At 46.3% G+C, this 14,715-nt stretch overlaps 1 protein-coding gene across 1 annotated transcript in view; it reads right to left on the bottom strand.

The window, feature by feature from the left end:
- The window catches only part of MCF2 (MCF.2 cell line derived transforming sequence), a 55,493-nt gene that overhangs the window by 20,374 nt on the left and 20,404 nt on the right, over positions 1–14,715 (bottom strand). The window contains exons 5-13 of the mRNA XM_034063644.1: positions 11,989–12,108; positions 10,809–10,925; positions 8,720–8,869; positions 5,902–6,026; positions 5,224–5,338; positions 4,736–4,855; positions 3,213–3,404; positions 1,911–2,102; positions 1,598–1,769 (exon numbers count right to left, since the gene is read on the bottom strand). Of these exons, the coding sequence (XP_033919535.1) occupies positions 1,598–1,769; positions 1,911–2,102; positions 3,213–3,404; positions 4,736–4,855; positions 5,224–5,338; positions 5,902–6,026; positions 8,720–8,869; positions 10,809–10,925; positions 11,989–12,108 (1,303 nt within the window). The remainder of the gene's footprint in view (positions 1–1,597; positions 1,770–1,910; positions 2,103–3,212; positions 3,405–4,735; positions 4,856–5,223; positions 5,339–5,901; positions 6,027–8,719; positions 8,870–10,808; positions 10,926–11,988; positions 12,109–14,715) is intronic.

Genomic DNA, 14,715 nt, shown 5'->3' on the forward strand with positions numbered 1-14,715 from the left:
AGGGGTGTGTGGGGAGAAACAAAGGAAAGAAAGAAAAAGAGGACAAAAGTACCGTGCTTGGAGGTGGTTTGGTTTCAATCCATGCCATAAAACCCATCCATCTCAAAGCACTCCCATCAGAGCCCAGCATGTGTCTTTGACACTGCACATCATACCAGCAGGGCCACAGCAGTTTGATGTTTCATATCAAACAGAGGTCCTATTAAATGCTCTCTCTGCATGATCTATCCAAAGAAGAGCCTTTTGTCTTTCCCTGTTTGCTGGCTATGCTCATTTCAACACACTTGATCATCTCTTTCAGGAAGAGGATTAATGGAAAATACCGGTGCTTTCCAGGCAACTGAGTGACTTTGCAAGAAGAATGTGCATCCCATAAAGGCATTAAATGAGTCCAGCCAATTGATGATGGTCTCACAACATCCTATGGAGGTGGCCACCCTTTACCCCTGCTCTTTAAGTCAGTATTTCCTCCCTAATGCCTTCCTGTTTCTAGAAAGCTGGGTAAGTTGTTAGGTAATGGGCAATACTCCTGTTTAAAGACCCAGAGCACTTTCTGTCATTGAGGAAAGGGGTTCAGAAGGCAGCAGGGTCTAGTGAAGGTGGCATCAGCCTGGGAAGAGGAAATCTGGGATTAATTTGCTGCACTGGCGTGCATCTCAACTGGTTTATCCCCCTCACTGCCTTTACCTTCATCCCCATCCCTCCACTAGCTTGGCTATTCACATTATGGACTGGAGCCACAATTAATGTTGCATGATACCTGCTACAGTTCACCATAACCAATATTCACTAATTCATCATTAAAGTTCTGTGTTAAAACACAAATGTTTCATTGCTTTCTGCAGTCAGATCAATGAACTTAATATTCCCACAAAACATAGCATGTCCCTGGTTTAAAATACATGGATGTTACTTCAGAACACTGCCAGGGATTGAAGCTTTAATGTTATCATTTAAAGTTAACACTGTGCCATATCCCATTACCAAAAATCAGGGCAGAACATTCAGTGACCTTAGCTCAACCAGAATCTGTACTTTTATGGGCATTAATTATTCCACAATTGGGATTTAAGGAAGACATCCTTGAGGAATCAAAGGGTATTAAGCATCAGGCTCAATTCTGTTCATGAGATTAGAGCTCCTCATCTCTCCAAGCTCCTTTATAAACATCAGCCTACCTCTATGTCAGCTCCAGCTCAAGACAGTCAGAGAGAATAGGTGTGCTAATGCATTTATAAACCTTGCCTTTTCTCCCTGTAGTACTAATTCACCAGTGTTCAGCCCAGTAAGATGCTAGTAAAGCAGAACTGGAAGCACACACTGTTTACAGCTCCCTTGTTTCACTGAGTAGGAAGTGAAAATAAACACCAAGCAACTAGCCCTATTATTCACACACGTATGGGAGCACAAAACGTGTTCCCACATGAGGTAGGGGACAAAACTGGGAAGACAATAAATCATCTCATATACATTCAGCATTGCACAACAATTCTGTATCAGCCAGCACGGCTGAGCTGGTTTCTCAAAACCATCCTCAGCTTTCCTCTTCCAAAGCAAAAATATCATCTGAAAACACCATGAACATAAAGTATTTTACCATGTTTAGGGGAGAACAGAGGTGATTTTGATCTGGGTGGATTTTCTGGCCTTGGGGCTACCAATTGGACGGGCCGCACGTGTTTATCCAGCAGCTTCTTGAAGCAAGACTGACGGTTCTCAAACATGCTTCGGACGTTTTCAAGCTTGACCTGCACTGACTGTATCTGGCACTGCAGAGAGTGAAAAGAGGCTCCTGTGATCAAATAACTACCACTGTTTTGCACTTTGACCCCAAACAGAGGACTATAAAGCTGACAATCCCACTCACTTGCTTTATGCTGTGTCACAAGGAACACGGAGGGGTTGCTTACCTTTAGTTCTGATGTTAAGACTGACTCAAAATCGTAGTGTAGGGCTTGGGGATCATAGTTTAAGTAGGCTGAAGAGCTTTCAATAAACCTTTCTATATCCTGGAGAGCTTTCTGAGCGCCTTCTTTAGACTGGCACTTATCCATCTGCTGGTTGGCAAGCAGGTAGGCACCTTCATCACAGCACTGCAGAGCCTGGGGACAGCACAGGGCAAGCGCAGGGAACGGGACTATCAGTGGTACCCCTGCTAAACCAACGTTGCCGTGAGGAATATCATTTACTAGATCTGTATGTTCAATATGGAGCTAAGTAGTACTCCTAAAGACCTCAAAAGCTATTGGGTTTTGATTAGTAGAAAGCTCCTCCAGCTCCAACCCCTGCTACGGGCAGGGACACCTTCCACTGGAGCAGCTGCTCCAAGCCCCTGTGTCCAACCTGGCCTTGAACACTGCCAGGGATGGGGCAGCCAAGAGAATCTGTGAACGGGAAGGGAGACCATGGAGAGCAGGATCATGGCATGCTCCAGCAGAGCCCCTGGGCTACCCACTAGCACCAGTCAGGACTGCCAGAAGCCCAAGAGAGGAGACTGCCTTGCAGCCAGGAGGCTGCTGAGGAATGAATGGCCTTGTCCCCACACATTAGGGCAACACTGAGGTGAACACACAGAGGTAAAACAAATCTCAAGTCCCCCAGACCAGTGAAATGGGACAGGGCCAAACCTCACTGCTTCTCTTAATAGCCTCAAGCATATTACAGCCCTGTGCCTTCTGGCCTAATTAGCGTGAATTTCCCTAAATGAGTATTTGATGCCGATTAAGATATCAAGGAGCGTTGAAGCCACACGACTCCACTTCCATGCTAGCACACAGCAGCTGTGCCTATCTACCAATCTGTCACCTCATTTTACAGTCAGCTCTGCTCATTCTTCGTAAATCTCTAAGAAAAATGGGCTGGCATTTATCCAAAAGCATCCCTTCTATTGCACTCAGTGTAAAAACCTCGAAAGTCAATTAACAGATGGATGTGTAATGAAATCATGACCAACGGCAGCAGCTGAACTTTGGTGTTCTGAAGAGATGCCCATCTCTTTCTGCTGACTGTTCACAGCAGCAGCAGGTAGCTGTTTGCTATTAACCAGCTAAGTGAGGGGTGAAGCACTCCTCCAATCCCTGCGGCTCACTTTACTACTATGAACTGCTGAAGCAAAGCTGCAGCTTTCAGATGCTCCCAGCTAAGAAGTGGAGATGCTAACCCCATGGAGAAGCTAATATCTGCTTCTTAGGCCCGGTGTCTCTGAACTCTACCTGCTGAAGGCGGGTATGGAGATCCAGGGTCTTCTGCAGTCGCATCTGCTTCCTTTTGATCTCATCAGACAAGACATCAGAATGGTGCCGCAGCTCGTTACATTGCTGGCAGATTAAGTTGAGGGCATAGTGATGGTTTGCTGCTAGCTGGTGTCCATGTAGTATCACCACCTGAGCCTTTCCTATCAGATCCTTCAGTGAAAGGAAGAGAACGGATTGCACACTTATCAATATCAAAATATCTACACATAACAACACAGAATCAGAGCATCACAGAATCACAGACCTGTTTCTTGTTGGAAGGGACCTCAAAGCTCCTCCAGCTCCAACCCCTGCCACAGGCAGGGACACCTTCCACTGCAGCAGCTGCTCCAAGCCCCTGTGTCCAACCTGGCCTTGAACACTGCCAGGGATGGGGCAGCCACAGCTTCTCTGGGCACCCTGTGCCAGCGCCTCAGCACCCTCACAGGGAAGAGCTTCTGCCTAAGAGCTCATCTCAGTCTCCCCTGTTCTGGCAGCTTAAAGCCATTCCCCTTTCCCACGTTTCAGATACCCATAGGGATGACTGCCGTTAGTAGGCAGAATAGGTGGCTTACATAGGATAAAATGCCACCCATTAGCTGGGAAAAAAAACCTGTTACCCAAAAAGAGGATGAAGACGAAAACAGCTCCTCAGCAAACTAGCAATGCTGGAAATGTATTGCTACCATCCCAAGGAACTGCACTCTATAAAAACCTGTGGATCATTTCCAGTTTAAACACAGTATGCTCATAAGCATTAAGGCAGCTTGGGCAGTTAAGGTTTATGGTGAAAACAAACTAGGCCCTTTGCAGCAAAGCTTGGTGCTTGTCAGTGCAATGGTTGTGTCTTCTCCAGGGCTGGCTTTCTGCTGGGACTGCTGCCCTGTTGCACCCTGCCTGGCCTTTTGTTCCCCCTCTGTCCACACACATTTCATCCATATGGCCAGAAAGCCTTAGCTCCAGATCCTTCAGGATCTCTCCACTCACCCTGACCCACTTGCCAAGCACATCCCTTTAGAGAAGTCACATCCTCCATTGGGCTCCTGTGAATCATCTCTCTTCACTCTTCCCTGCATCTCTTAGTCTTTCTTCATCCATATGTTGTGTTCAAATCACAGACACATCAAGATAGCAACTTTTTTTGCTTCTCCATGTGCCTGGTAACCAGTCTCTGCCTATTAGCACTGCTAAAGCACTTTGCATATAAATAATTCTTCTTCCAGCTCATTAAATCCCACGCCTCCCCTATGTTCAGACATTTATCTGCTCTAGATTCTCCTGGTGGCTCAGCGATTTGTTTTAACTATGATAATTAAATGGCCTGTTTCTGGCTTGCGGAGTGATCACAGCATTTCTGCACACAGCAAAGACACAAAATCAATCCTTTTCATGCAGCCACTTCCCAAAAGATGACACTAACGTCAGAAAACACCTCCTACCCCAAACACAGACCGTGCCTCTTGTGTTTCATTAGTGCCTCTTTCTAGGAAAGATTCTCTCACCTGAGCCATACCATCGAAATGAGCCAAGTCTTTGAGCCTTTGTTTTACTTGGAGGGCACTGTCACCAGTGTCAGGCAGCTCTGCTTGCTGCCCCATGAGAAATTCAATGGCATTCTTGACCTAGACACAAAGAAGAAGACTGCTGCAAAGAGGATACAAAGCACAGGCAGAAAATCATTCTCAGACTCAATCCCACTTTAGCCAAGACTGCTAAATCCAAGCATAAAACTCCTGTCCAAGAACTAATTACTGAACTCAAAGATGCTTCTATCAGCAAAATCTCGGTGGCTGCAGGGCAGGGATAGCTAAATTAGCTCTGAATGAGGAAGTACAGTGGTCTCCCGAAGCTCGCCAGCCCTGCCGGAGCCAAGGAACTGCAGCAGGAATCAAACACTCCTAAAATGAAAAGTACAAAAGCTTCTCTCATCTCCACTCCTTTCTGTCTCCAGCTCTTCCTTCCACACCCAGCAGCGTGGATTCGATCATACCTCTTGAAAACTTTGCTCAAACTTCCACAGTTGTAAATATTGCTCCATTTTTAACTGATGTTTTTCCCAGAAGCCATCAAAAGCAGTCTCCATTTCACGCAGCTGGCCAAGTAACCTGCAGCACAGGAAAAGGACAGGGCTGGAACAAAGGACAAGCAGAGATGGACAAGCCCTAGAAAGTGCATGTTCAGGTCTTCTGGGCCCAAGCTCTTGGGAGGAAGTTAACAGAGGCATATACATGAGTTGTGAGGAGCTCAGAGACAATGTCCATGGAATCATCACTGCAGAGGACAGCACCTGTGTGCAGCAGTTGCTGCTATCTCTATTTATCTGAGCAATACAGAATCCCAGAGTGTTCTGAGTTGGAGAGAACCATAAAGCTCATCCAGTTCCAATCCCTGCCATGGACAGGGACACCTTCCACTAGACCAGGCTGCTCCAAGCCCCATCCAACCTGGCTTTGAATGGGAGAACTCTGCCTCTGCTCCACAGCCTCATCAAATCAGTGGGGGGGAAAAATCAGAGCAGGTCAAAGTTACTTGGCAAAAGTTACCAGCAATTCAATGGGTCTGGAGCAAAACCCTGATTATCTTCACCTGTTTGATAGGTGATTTACACAACACACCTGTGCTTAAACCACTTGAGCAAAACAGGCACACAGGACCCTGGTGGACTCACCGATTCACAGTCTCCCAGTCTCCAGGCCTTTCACGGGGCTGGTCCTGGCTGCATTCCCCAGAGTCTGGCTCTTCAAAACTGCTCAAAAGCAAGTTTCCCTCTTTTGTGACTGCTGTTATATCTTCCTGCATAATGCAAAACAGTTCTCAGTCATTTGCTGAGGTGAGGATAAGTCATGCTGTGTTTCTCCTACCTGAGTTTCTCTGTATGAAATGAAGCACCGGCATCCATCAGAACAAAGGACTCCCAGCAGATGTTTTAGGACCTTTAATGTAAGTTTAGCCCCTGGAGCTGGAGGAGGCTGAACCACAGACTGCTCACCAAGCTGGGTGGAAACTGGCACACTTGAAAACATCAGGCCACTAGAGGATTCAAGAGGCAGGAGGACAGCATTACTATGGGTCCTCCTTGGTGAGCAGGTGAGTTGGTATTAGATACCTGTCTACAAGCTCATACATTCAAGCAAGTATTTGTGCTTGAAGGCTGTGCTTCTCCATCAAGGTCATTACAGGATGTTGTAAGAGGAGCATCCCATAGTGGGATAAAACTGGGACTGAGACCGTGTGGCATCACTTACTGGAGCCTATACCTGTAGAAGCAACACTGTCAATGAGACTCCACTTAGAGACAATTTAAAGCCTTGGTGTGCTCACTAGCATCAGCTGAGGTGCTTTGTGCTGTGCTGGGCTCAGCCCCATACAAACAGGTGCATTTAGTCACTTATTTTCAGGAAAAAGACCACTCATAGAGGTCAGGAGGAAGGAATAGGAGTGGATGAAGAAGCCCTGAAGGAGAAACCTGTTGATGGCTCCATTGGGCAGCCAGCTCATAGAGGAGTGACAGTCCACCTTGGGAGATGGGCACATTTCTATTGCAAGAGAGACAATGGCAAAACCACTTTAAGGAGAAGATTCAGAAAGCACAGACTTGCTTAAGCATCTGCCTGCCCCATATAGCTCACAGCAACCTAAACACAACAGCATCTTCAGGGTAGTAGCCCAGGAGCAGAAGGACATGGCCATGGGAGCTTCTCCTCTCCCACACACAGTGTGTCCACTGCCAAATTGCATCCCTGTCACTAAAACATCTCAGCAGACAATCACAAGGCAAAACCCCATCTCCTTTTGACACTACCACATGCAGGAGACCCAGAAGGGATGAGGAACTCTGCAGCATGCTTTAGACTGCAGGTGGCTGTTATTTCATCCTCATACATCCCCCTCCCCAGAGCCCTGCACTCCTCTTTTGATTCAAAGCTTTCATAATGGCCTGACTATCAGAGAGATGTGAACTTAATTTCTTCCCATTCAGTTTATCAAAGAGGTTCATTTCTTAGTTACTCTGTTTAATTAATTTCTGCCATTTTTGTCACTGTGTTTGCAACCTGCTCCTGTTCAGTATCACAGCTACAGAAATCACTCTGATCTACTCATTATCTGGACTCAGGAATCAGCTGTATCAGTCTTGGGCTTGTCATGGGAGAGACAAGAACCCTGTGTCTTGCTGTCACCACAATCTGGACACAGTTTCTCATCTGCTTTCATCCTTCATGGGCTTAGAGGGAAGAGAAGAATAAGTCCAGTGGATTTCACTTCAGTCAAAAGCCAAGAAGTGGGTTTGATACTTGGAATTAATAGATGAGGCATTAAAAACAACAGATGCCTTATACTGAGTGCTGCTGTGCTTTATATGCAAATGAAAACACAGGACATAGTTTATTTCTGCACAGAGGAAAGTGTGTGTTACTTGACTGGTTTATACACAGGTCTCCATTGTGTAGTTGGTGTTTGCTCCCTACACTTCAGATGTAATCCTAAGCATGAAGTTTCAGTCTGTAAGTCCTACTGCAATATATGTAGCTGCTGTTTTACACCACAGCTCTCTTCATGCTCAAAGAATAAAGGACTATTGGCAGTATCTATAAAGAGACTCTCTACACACACACGCATTTATGCCTACTCACAGCACACTTCGGATGTCATTCTGCCTATTTCTTACAGGCAGCCTTCTGCGAAGTCACAGTCATGTCAATGACAAGTGATTATAAATGAGAATAGATACACTTCTTTGACTGATGGAAACTAATACTGTCATACAGCAAAGGAGCTCATCCTTCAGCCACACAGCAAGGCTAGTAACAAGGGAATTGTTTCTGAAGTGAGGGTTTGATGATAGGCTTCTGCTGTCCCCAGGAAGACACAGGAGCAGCAAAGACAACAGGTTGACATAACAGCATCTGGGGGCACTAAAGCTTCCCCTAATCCCTACCACAATATTAACCTTAAAATATTAAAGAAGCCAATGTTATTTAAGACAAAACATGATGGCTCATGCTCATTCACATCCTGAGTGCTCTGTGCTGTGCACTCACACAAAGTCTTCACTTCGGGTGCTCTCCAGCACCATTCCTGTAATCCCCCCCAAGGGAAGTGGCATCAGGCACAGGGTCCTTGGGCAAACCGCTCCTCCAGATGTGCCAATGATCTCCGCATGCATCTTTCTCCAGCCATGGGAATGAAGCAAAAGGAATGCCATCGGGAGCACAGACACAGAGGTGATGAAGCCTCCCACCCGCCCTCTGCCAGTGAGACATGCAAATCCCACAGGAGGAGCACAGCACAGACACCAAAGAGCAAGGAGGCGGCAGCGGAGACAGGCTGCTGGATGCTGGCAGGGTAATCTGCTTCAGTGGATGGGTAACCTCCAGAACAAGTCATGTCATGTTTCATCTTGTCTGTCAACACACACACATGGAAGGAAGGCAGAGATCCCACCTTGCTGTGCAAACAGGGGCAGGAAACACGCTGCTGCTCCATACCTTGAGCTGGTAGTACTTCTCTGTGCGCAGGGCCAGGATGCGCTCAATTGAATACATGTCATCTGGTAGCTCAGTCTCTGCCAGCTCCGTGCCAAAGGATTGTAACATCTGGGCAATTTCCTTCACGGTTAGAGCAAAACTCTCTATGGCCTGGTGGGAGATGAGAATTGCAATCAGCATGGGATTTGGGATGCTCCTACAGCTCATTAGTAGAGAACAAAGAGCCATGGCTTGGATCTACAGGGAAGGAAAGAGCTTGATGTGAGAAAGGTGGGTAGGATGTCCAGATGCGTGCTGTGGTGCATCAGGTGGCGGCCACCAAGATGTGACTCATAGCGCAGACTGAACCCACAACAGAACTATATTGGGCAAAGACACCTGATACTTGGCATTTGCTACCTATTCTTATGCATTATCAGATTATTTCCTGCTACATAATGGAGGTATGGCAGAAGCCACCACAGGATCCATCTCACATATTTACAGACACATATCATAGAATCCCAGATTCGTGTGTGTTGGAAGGAACCTCAAAGCTCCTCCAGCTCCAACCCCTGCCACAGGCAGGGACACCTTCCACTGCAGCAGCTGCTCCAAGCCCCTGTGTCCAACCTGGCCTTCAACACTGCCAGGGATGGGGCAGCCACAGCTTCTCTGGGCACCCTGTGCCAGCGCCTCAGCACCCTCACAGGGAAGAGCTTCTGCCTAAGAGCTCATCTCAGTCTCCCCTGTTCTGGCAGCTTAAAGCCATTCTCCTTGGCCTGTCCATACAGGCCCTTGTCCCAAGCCCCTCTCCAGGTTTCCTGCAGCCCCTTTAGGCACTGGAGCTGCTCTCAGGTCTCCCCTTCAGGAGCCTTCTCTTCTCCAGGCTGCCCCAGCCCAGCTCTCTCAGCCTGGCTCCAGAGCAGAGCTGCTCCAGCCCTCGCAGCATCTCCATGGCCTCCTCTGGACTTGCTCCCACAGCTCCATGTCCTTATGTTGGGGGTCCCAGAGCTGAATCCCTTTAAGTGCTCTAGTTAAACCACACTGGGAACCACCTCCAGGTCACAGGCCTTTGGAGATGTATTTGGCTTCTTGGTGATGGATGCTTCCAGCTTTACAAGCCCAAAGGGCAAGTTACAATGCAGCATGGAACCACGGGCACCTCATCCGCAGCTTCATCAGACGATAAGGGAGGGAGCTAAATGAAGGTGAAGTGGACAGAGTAGGATGGAAATGAGTGCTGTTGGTACCTCTGAACACATCCCAGGCAAGCAGTGGGAGCTCTGGACACACTACACAAGCCATCACAAAGTTCATGGCACAATAGTGCTGTTACTCCAGCTACAATGTCTTGTGCTTTTGCCTTTATGCTGAGCTCCACATCTGCTCATGTGGGTGATGCTGCAGGACAAGGGACATTAGGATGGCTGGTATATTTTTCATTGGTGCTGTGATTTGTTGGGAAGGTAACTGGGAAACCAATCTGCCATTAAGCATAGAATGATAGAATAGTGTGGGTTGGAAAGGACCTTAACAATCATTTAGTTCCAACCCCTCTACCACAGGCAGGGATACAATCTGGGAGACAAAGTTGCAGTTAAAACTAATATTACAGCAAGCATAGAAACACATGGCAAGGAACAGCTCAGGGTATTAAACACTTCATTCCTGGCAATATTAAAGGAAAATCCTTGCAAAGAAGAAAAAAGATACAGGAAATCATCTGAATCCTCTGTATTTGGTCAGCATGCAGAAAGTAGTCTCATTGCTCTGGTTCCCAAACACATTTGTGATATTAATCACATGAAACAACCATTATATATATAAAAAAGGGCCTATTTTTATATCTACCACTAAGGCAATTTTAATAAAGACTTAAAATGACAAATCTTTAGGGAGCAGTTTCAAAAGGAGGGAGTTCATTATCTAATTTCTTTATAAACCCATCAAGTGCCTAATGCCACTTGATTCCTTTGCAAATATGACACAAGAAATGCACCTGGCATCAGGGGTCACTTCCAGCTACCCATTACTCATTGCCTTACAGAAAACCTTCCTCCATCCATCCCAAACACCCAAGAGCCCAATGCTCAGCCCTGGTACGTACAGTCCTGAAGATAACCCACTCGCTGTGGCAATACTCCAGGGTGCCTCCAAACTCTGGGGTTAGTTGCTGTTCATCAATGTATGTCAGCAGGTCGCTCACCGAGCTCAGCATAACAACCTACAAGCAAGGCAACACCGTTACTTGGTTGAGCATCACTTCTAGCCATACACAAATCAAGCCTAAGAAGAGTTTGTGTAACTAAAAACTGGGTTTGCTCTAAATACTGTTCTACAGAATGGCTTTCTTCTTGTGCTTATGGCTTAATATGGCTTTTATTGGATGTATTTGACCATTCTGATAAGCCAACCCTGATCTCGCAAGTGCTTTCTTCCTCGAATGCAAAACACAGACTGATGCTGCAGTATCCAACTGCAGAACAGAGCTGGGAGCAGAAGTAATGCAGGGTTTTGCAAGGAATGACCAGTAATCTAGAAAAATATATATACGCTTTAATAAGTTATGAAGTGTGCTTCACACAAATATATATTCATGAGGTTTTGGATGTCTTGATCTGCCCTGGGATAAATCATGAATTTTCAGGACTGTGCAAATGGCAATCATTCATTTTAGAGGGAAAAACGCAAAGCTTGTCAAAGTTGTATTATTTCCTAAGGAAAACATTAGTTTGCCTTATGCATTTGTAATTGCATCAACTGAGGCTCCATAAATGCACTGTCCTCTTAATTATTATGTCCTATGATCAAGGTGGCTTTAGAAGCCGTGGAAACTCTGCCTCAAAGAGCATAAAGCACCATCTCAGTCACTATTTTAGAAACAAACACCGACATGATGACAGTATGGAGTTTATACCAAGATGGAAATGGTATATGAATGGAATGGAATTCCTCACAAGAGCCTCACTGCACATGTCTTTTGACTTTTTAGACATTAATCAAACTCCTGAGCATGGTTTTATCCTCCATGCAGCCTATATGGGGGGATGAGAACAGGCTGAGAAGCCCACCAGCCATGGTACTCTGGTGGGGAGCAAACTGCACAAGGGAAGATGAAAAATGCTAAAGGAGAGGTTTGATGGAGACCGATTTGGTGGAAATAAAGCATTTCTGGCAGGGACACTCTGGTGACTCCACATACAGGTGCCTGCAGAGTGTGACAATGCCACCCTCTGACCCGAGGTGCATTGATCACACACAGACACAACAGCTCTGCATGCCCATACCGGTAACTTGAGCAGAAAATCCTCCTGACTGAAGCGAAACCCAATGTCAGTGAAGGTGCGCTGGAAAAACCCCGTGGGACGCAGAACCATCACTAGGTGCAGGTTCCCTGGGAAAGATGCCTGCAAGGAAACAGAGAGGAAATTCACTCTAAGGACATGGCAGGTCCAACAACAGCTTCCAAATGCCTATAATATATCTAATGTTCAGCATCAGGACTTGAGGAGTGAAACTACGACTTAGCAAGGAACAGAGGGCTGGAACATCGAGAGGAGTAACAGACAGATTGAGGCAGCAAAACGTATTGCCAAACTCACTAATCATCCCATAACTGCATCAAGCATAGTCTTGTCCCTGGTAATTACCAGGCAACATTTCATTTATGGGGAGAATTTGGAGTTTCCTGTCTTCAAGCATAAGGCTGGCAGGTGCATTCCAAATGGATCTGTGGAAAGGGTGTTTAAGAGGGAAAATGAGGTTTTAAGCAAGTAGGTGTCATCTCATTAAATTATGGCTGAGTGCATGATGCAAAGGATTGAGTTAATTAAGACATATGATTTACTCTGAGATCCTGCCAGTACAGGTTATATTTCTCCATATATTCCTTCATATATTATCCTCCTCCTTGAAACACTGTAGTAACATCTATACCAATGGTGAGAGTAATGAACGTGTTTAGGTGTTTTGCACTGCAGGGCACTTAATCTGTGCCTTCTAAACCAAGACTGCTCCTGTAAATATGCATGAGTGTTCTTCAAAAACGCCATGAATTACAGTGGAGATCTGACATCCATGAGCTGCATCATAACTCACTTTCTTGTGTAGGAAAGGTAAAGTTGTGGCTTCCACTGCCCACAGCGTCACTTAGAAATGGACTATGACTTTTAGGGTCAAATAAGCCACATGAATTCAATATATTGATCTGTTGTTATTTTAAGTAGGGGCAGGGAGAAAATTAATTCATGTGAATCAAGTGCCAAATTCATACCCTTTGGAAATCAATGAGAATGGTGCCAGGGACAAAGATTTGGCTTTAAAACCAAGCAAACTATTAAACAACAGATACGTTGGTGCTGGCTCCAAGCCCTGGGTGCTGCTCCTCTGTCACCCAGTGCCCGCTCAGCACACAACTGCTGCCAGCCCTGGGCACACAGCAATGACCACAACCCATCCTTGGGGAGACCCAAGGAACCAACTTCCAGGCCTATCAAACATGTAGATGGGCCAAAGGCCTAACCCTGACCATGGAGTCACCAGAGCTTTGCAGCTCCGAGGTCTTGCCCAAGAGCGCATGGATGACAGGCTGCAGGAGATCCAGGTTCAGCTCCCTGCTCCAATGCCTGCTCAATTAGCTCTACAAGGAAGATCAGCTCTCCTGCAAGACAACCCCAAGCAGGTTCTCCAACAGCCCAGCTACAAGCCACAGCTCTGATGATAAACCCATCTCAGAGACCCTCCTCTGTTCAGGACTTGTAACCTTGGCTTCCCATATAACTAGAAAGAAAATCATCCACAGGGTACTGGATATCTCCAAGGAGCTGCAGTGCCTCCTCACTTTGAGGACAGTCTCTGCCTGGGATGCAGAAACCCTTCCATGAAGAAAGCACCATCAGAACTGGGATGCAGAAACCCTTTCCTGAGGAAAGCACCATCAGAACTGGGATGCGGAGAACCTTCCCTGAGGAAAGCACCATCAGCTCTGGCACAGCCCTGTAGGCATCTTGAATGAACTGAAAATTTACAGCATTCATATCTCACTGGACGGCCTCTGGCAAGTTCATCATCATCCTCTCGTGCATCCCAGAGAAGCTGGCTGCCTCTCCCACCCTACTACATTGGCTCCCTATTGAAGCCAACAAACGTTGGTATTGGTCTTTCCAGGCCTGTTGACTGGTCCTTGACACTCTTCACTAGGCACTAGGAGATCCCAGAAAGAGATCTCTCAGTTTGCATTCATTTCAATGTCATGCCCTTCCCTCCAGAGCTGTGAATCTACCATGTGTCATTCCCTCATTCCCACCCTTATGTCCATGTTCTTTTTATTCTACATCCTGGCCATTTCCCAGTGGGAATTTCTTTGCAGACAGGCTAACAGTAGCATCCTCCAACAACGTTTCAAAGATATCGCCAAGAAGCCACCACAAGCTGTAAACCTCAAAGGAAAGGATACTTCAAGACAGGCATCCCTGGCATTATGGCTCAAACTGACTTGAACCAAAGCCTTGTGAGGCCACTGGTCTTACAATGCTTTAATTGCTTGGAGGATGTAATTTTAGGCCCTTCTGCATGGTAATGAGTCCACTCTTAGTGAAACCAAAGGCAAAATGCCTGCCAAAACCACACTGCAACAGCTACAGGGTGAGAAGAAAGGTGCCTTTGGACACCTTTTGTTGCCTGAAGGCAGGATGCCAACATGGCATAGGGGAAAAGACCATTACCTGGCACCCACATCCTTCTGCATTACCCCTCCCACCCGGCAGGGGCAAACTCCCCTTTGATACAACTTCACACCCATACACACCCAATGGTATTGCCTCAGAGGCAGATGGGTTTCCAGGTGATTTGATTTCCATTCAGTTTAGAAAGCATTTGGGCCTTTTTCAGCTGATTTTATCCACATAGATTCAAGGTCAGCACTTATAAGTAACTACAAACCAAGAAATAGAGCTTTGCAAATGAGACCTAATGTATTTCAAGCACTGAAAAAAACAAAGCCAAAAATAAGCTTG

The sequence above is a fragment of the Melopsittacus undulatus genome, chromosome 6, assembly GCF_012275295.1.
Source record: "Melopsittacus undulatus isolate bMelUnd1 chromosome 6, bMelUnd1.mat.Z, whole genome shotgun sequence".
Taxonomy (NCBI): Eukaryota; Metazoa; Chordata; class Aves; order Psittaciformes; family Psittaculidae; genus Melopsittacus; species Melopsittacus undulatus.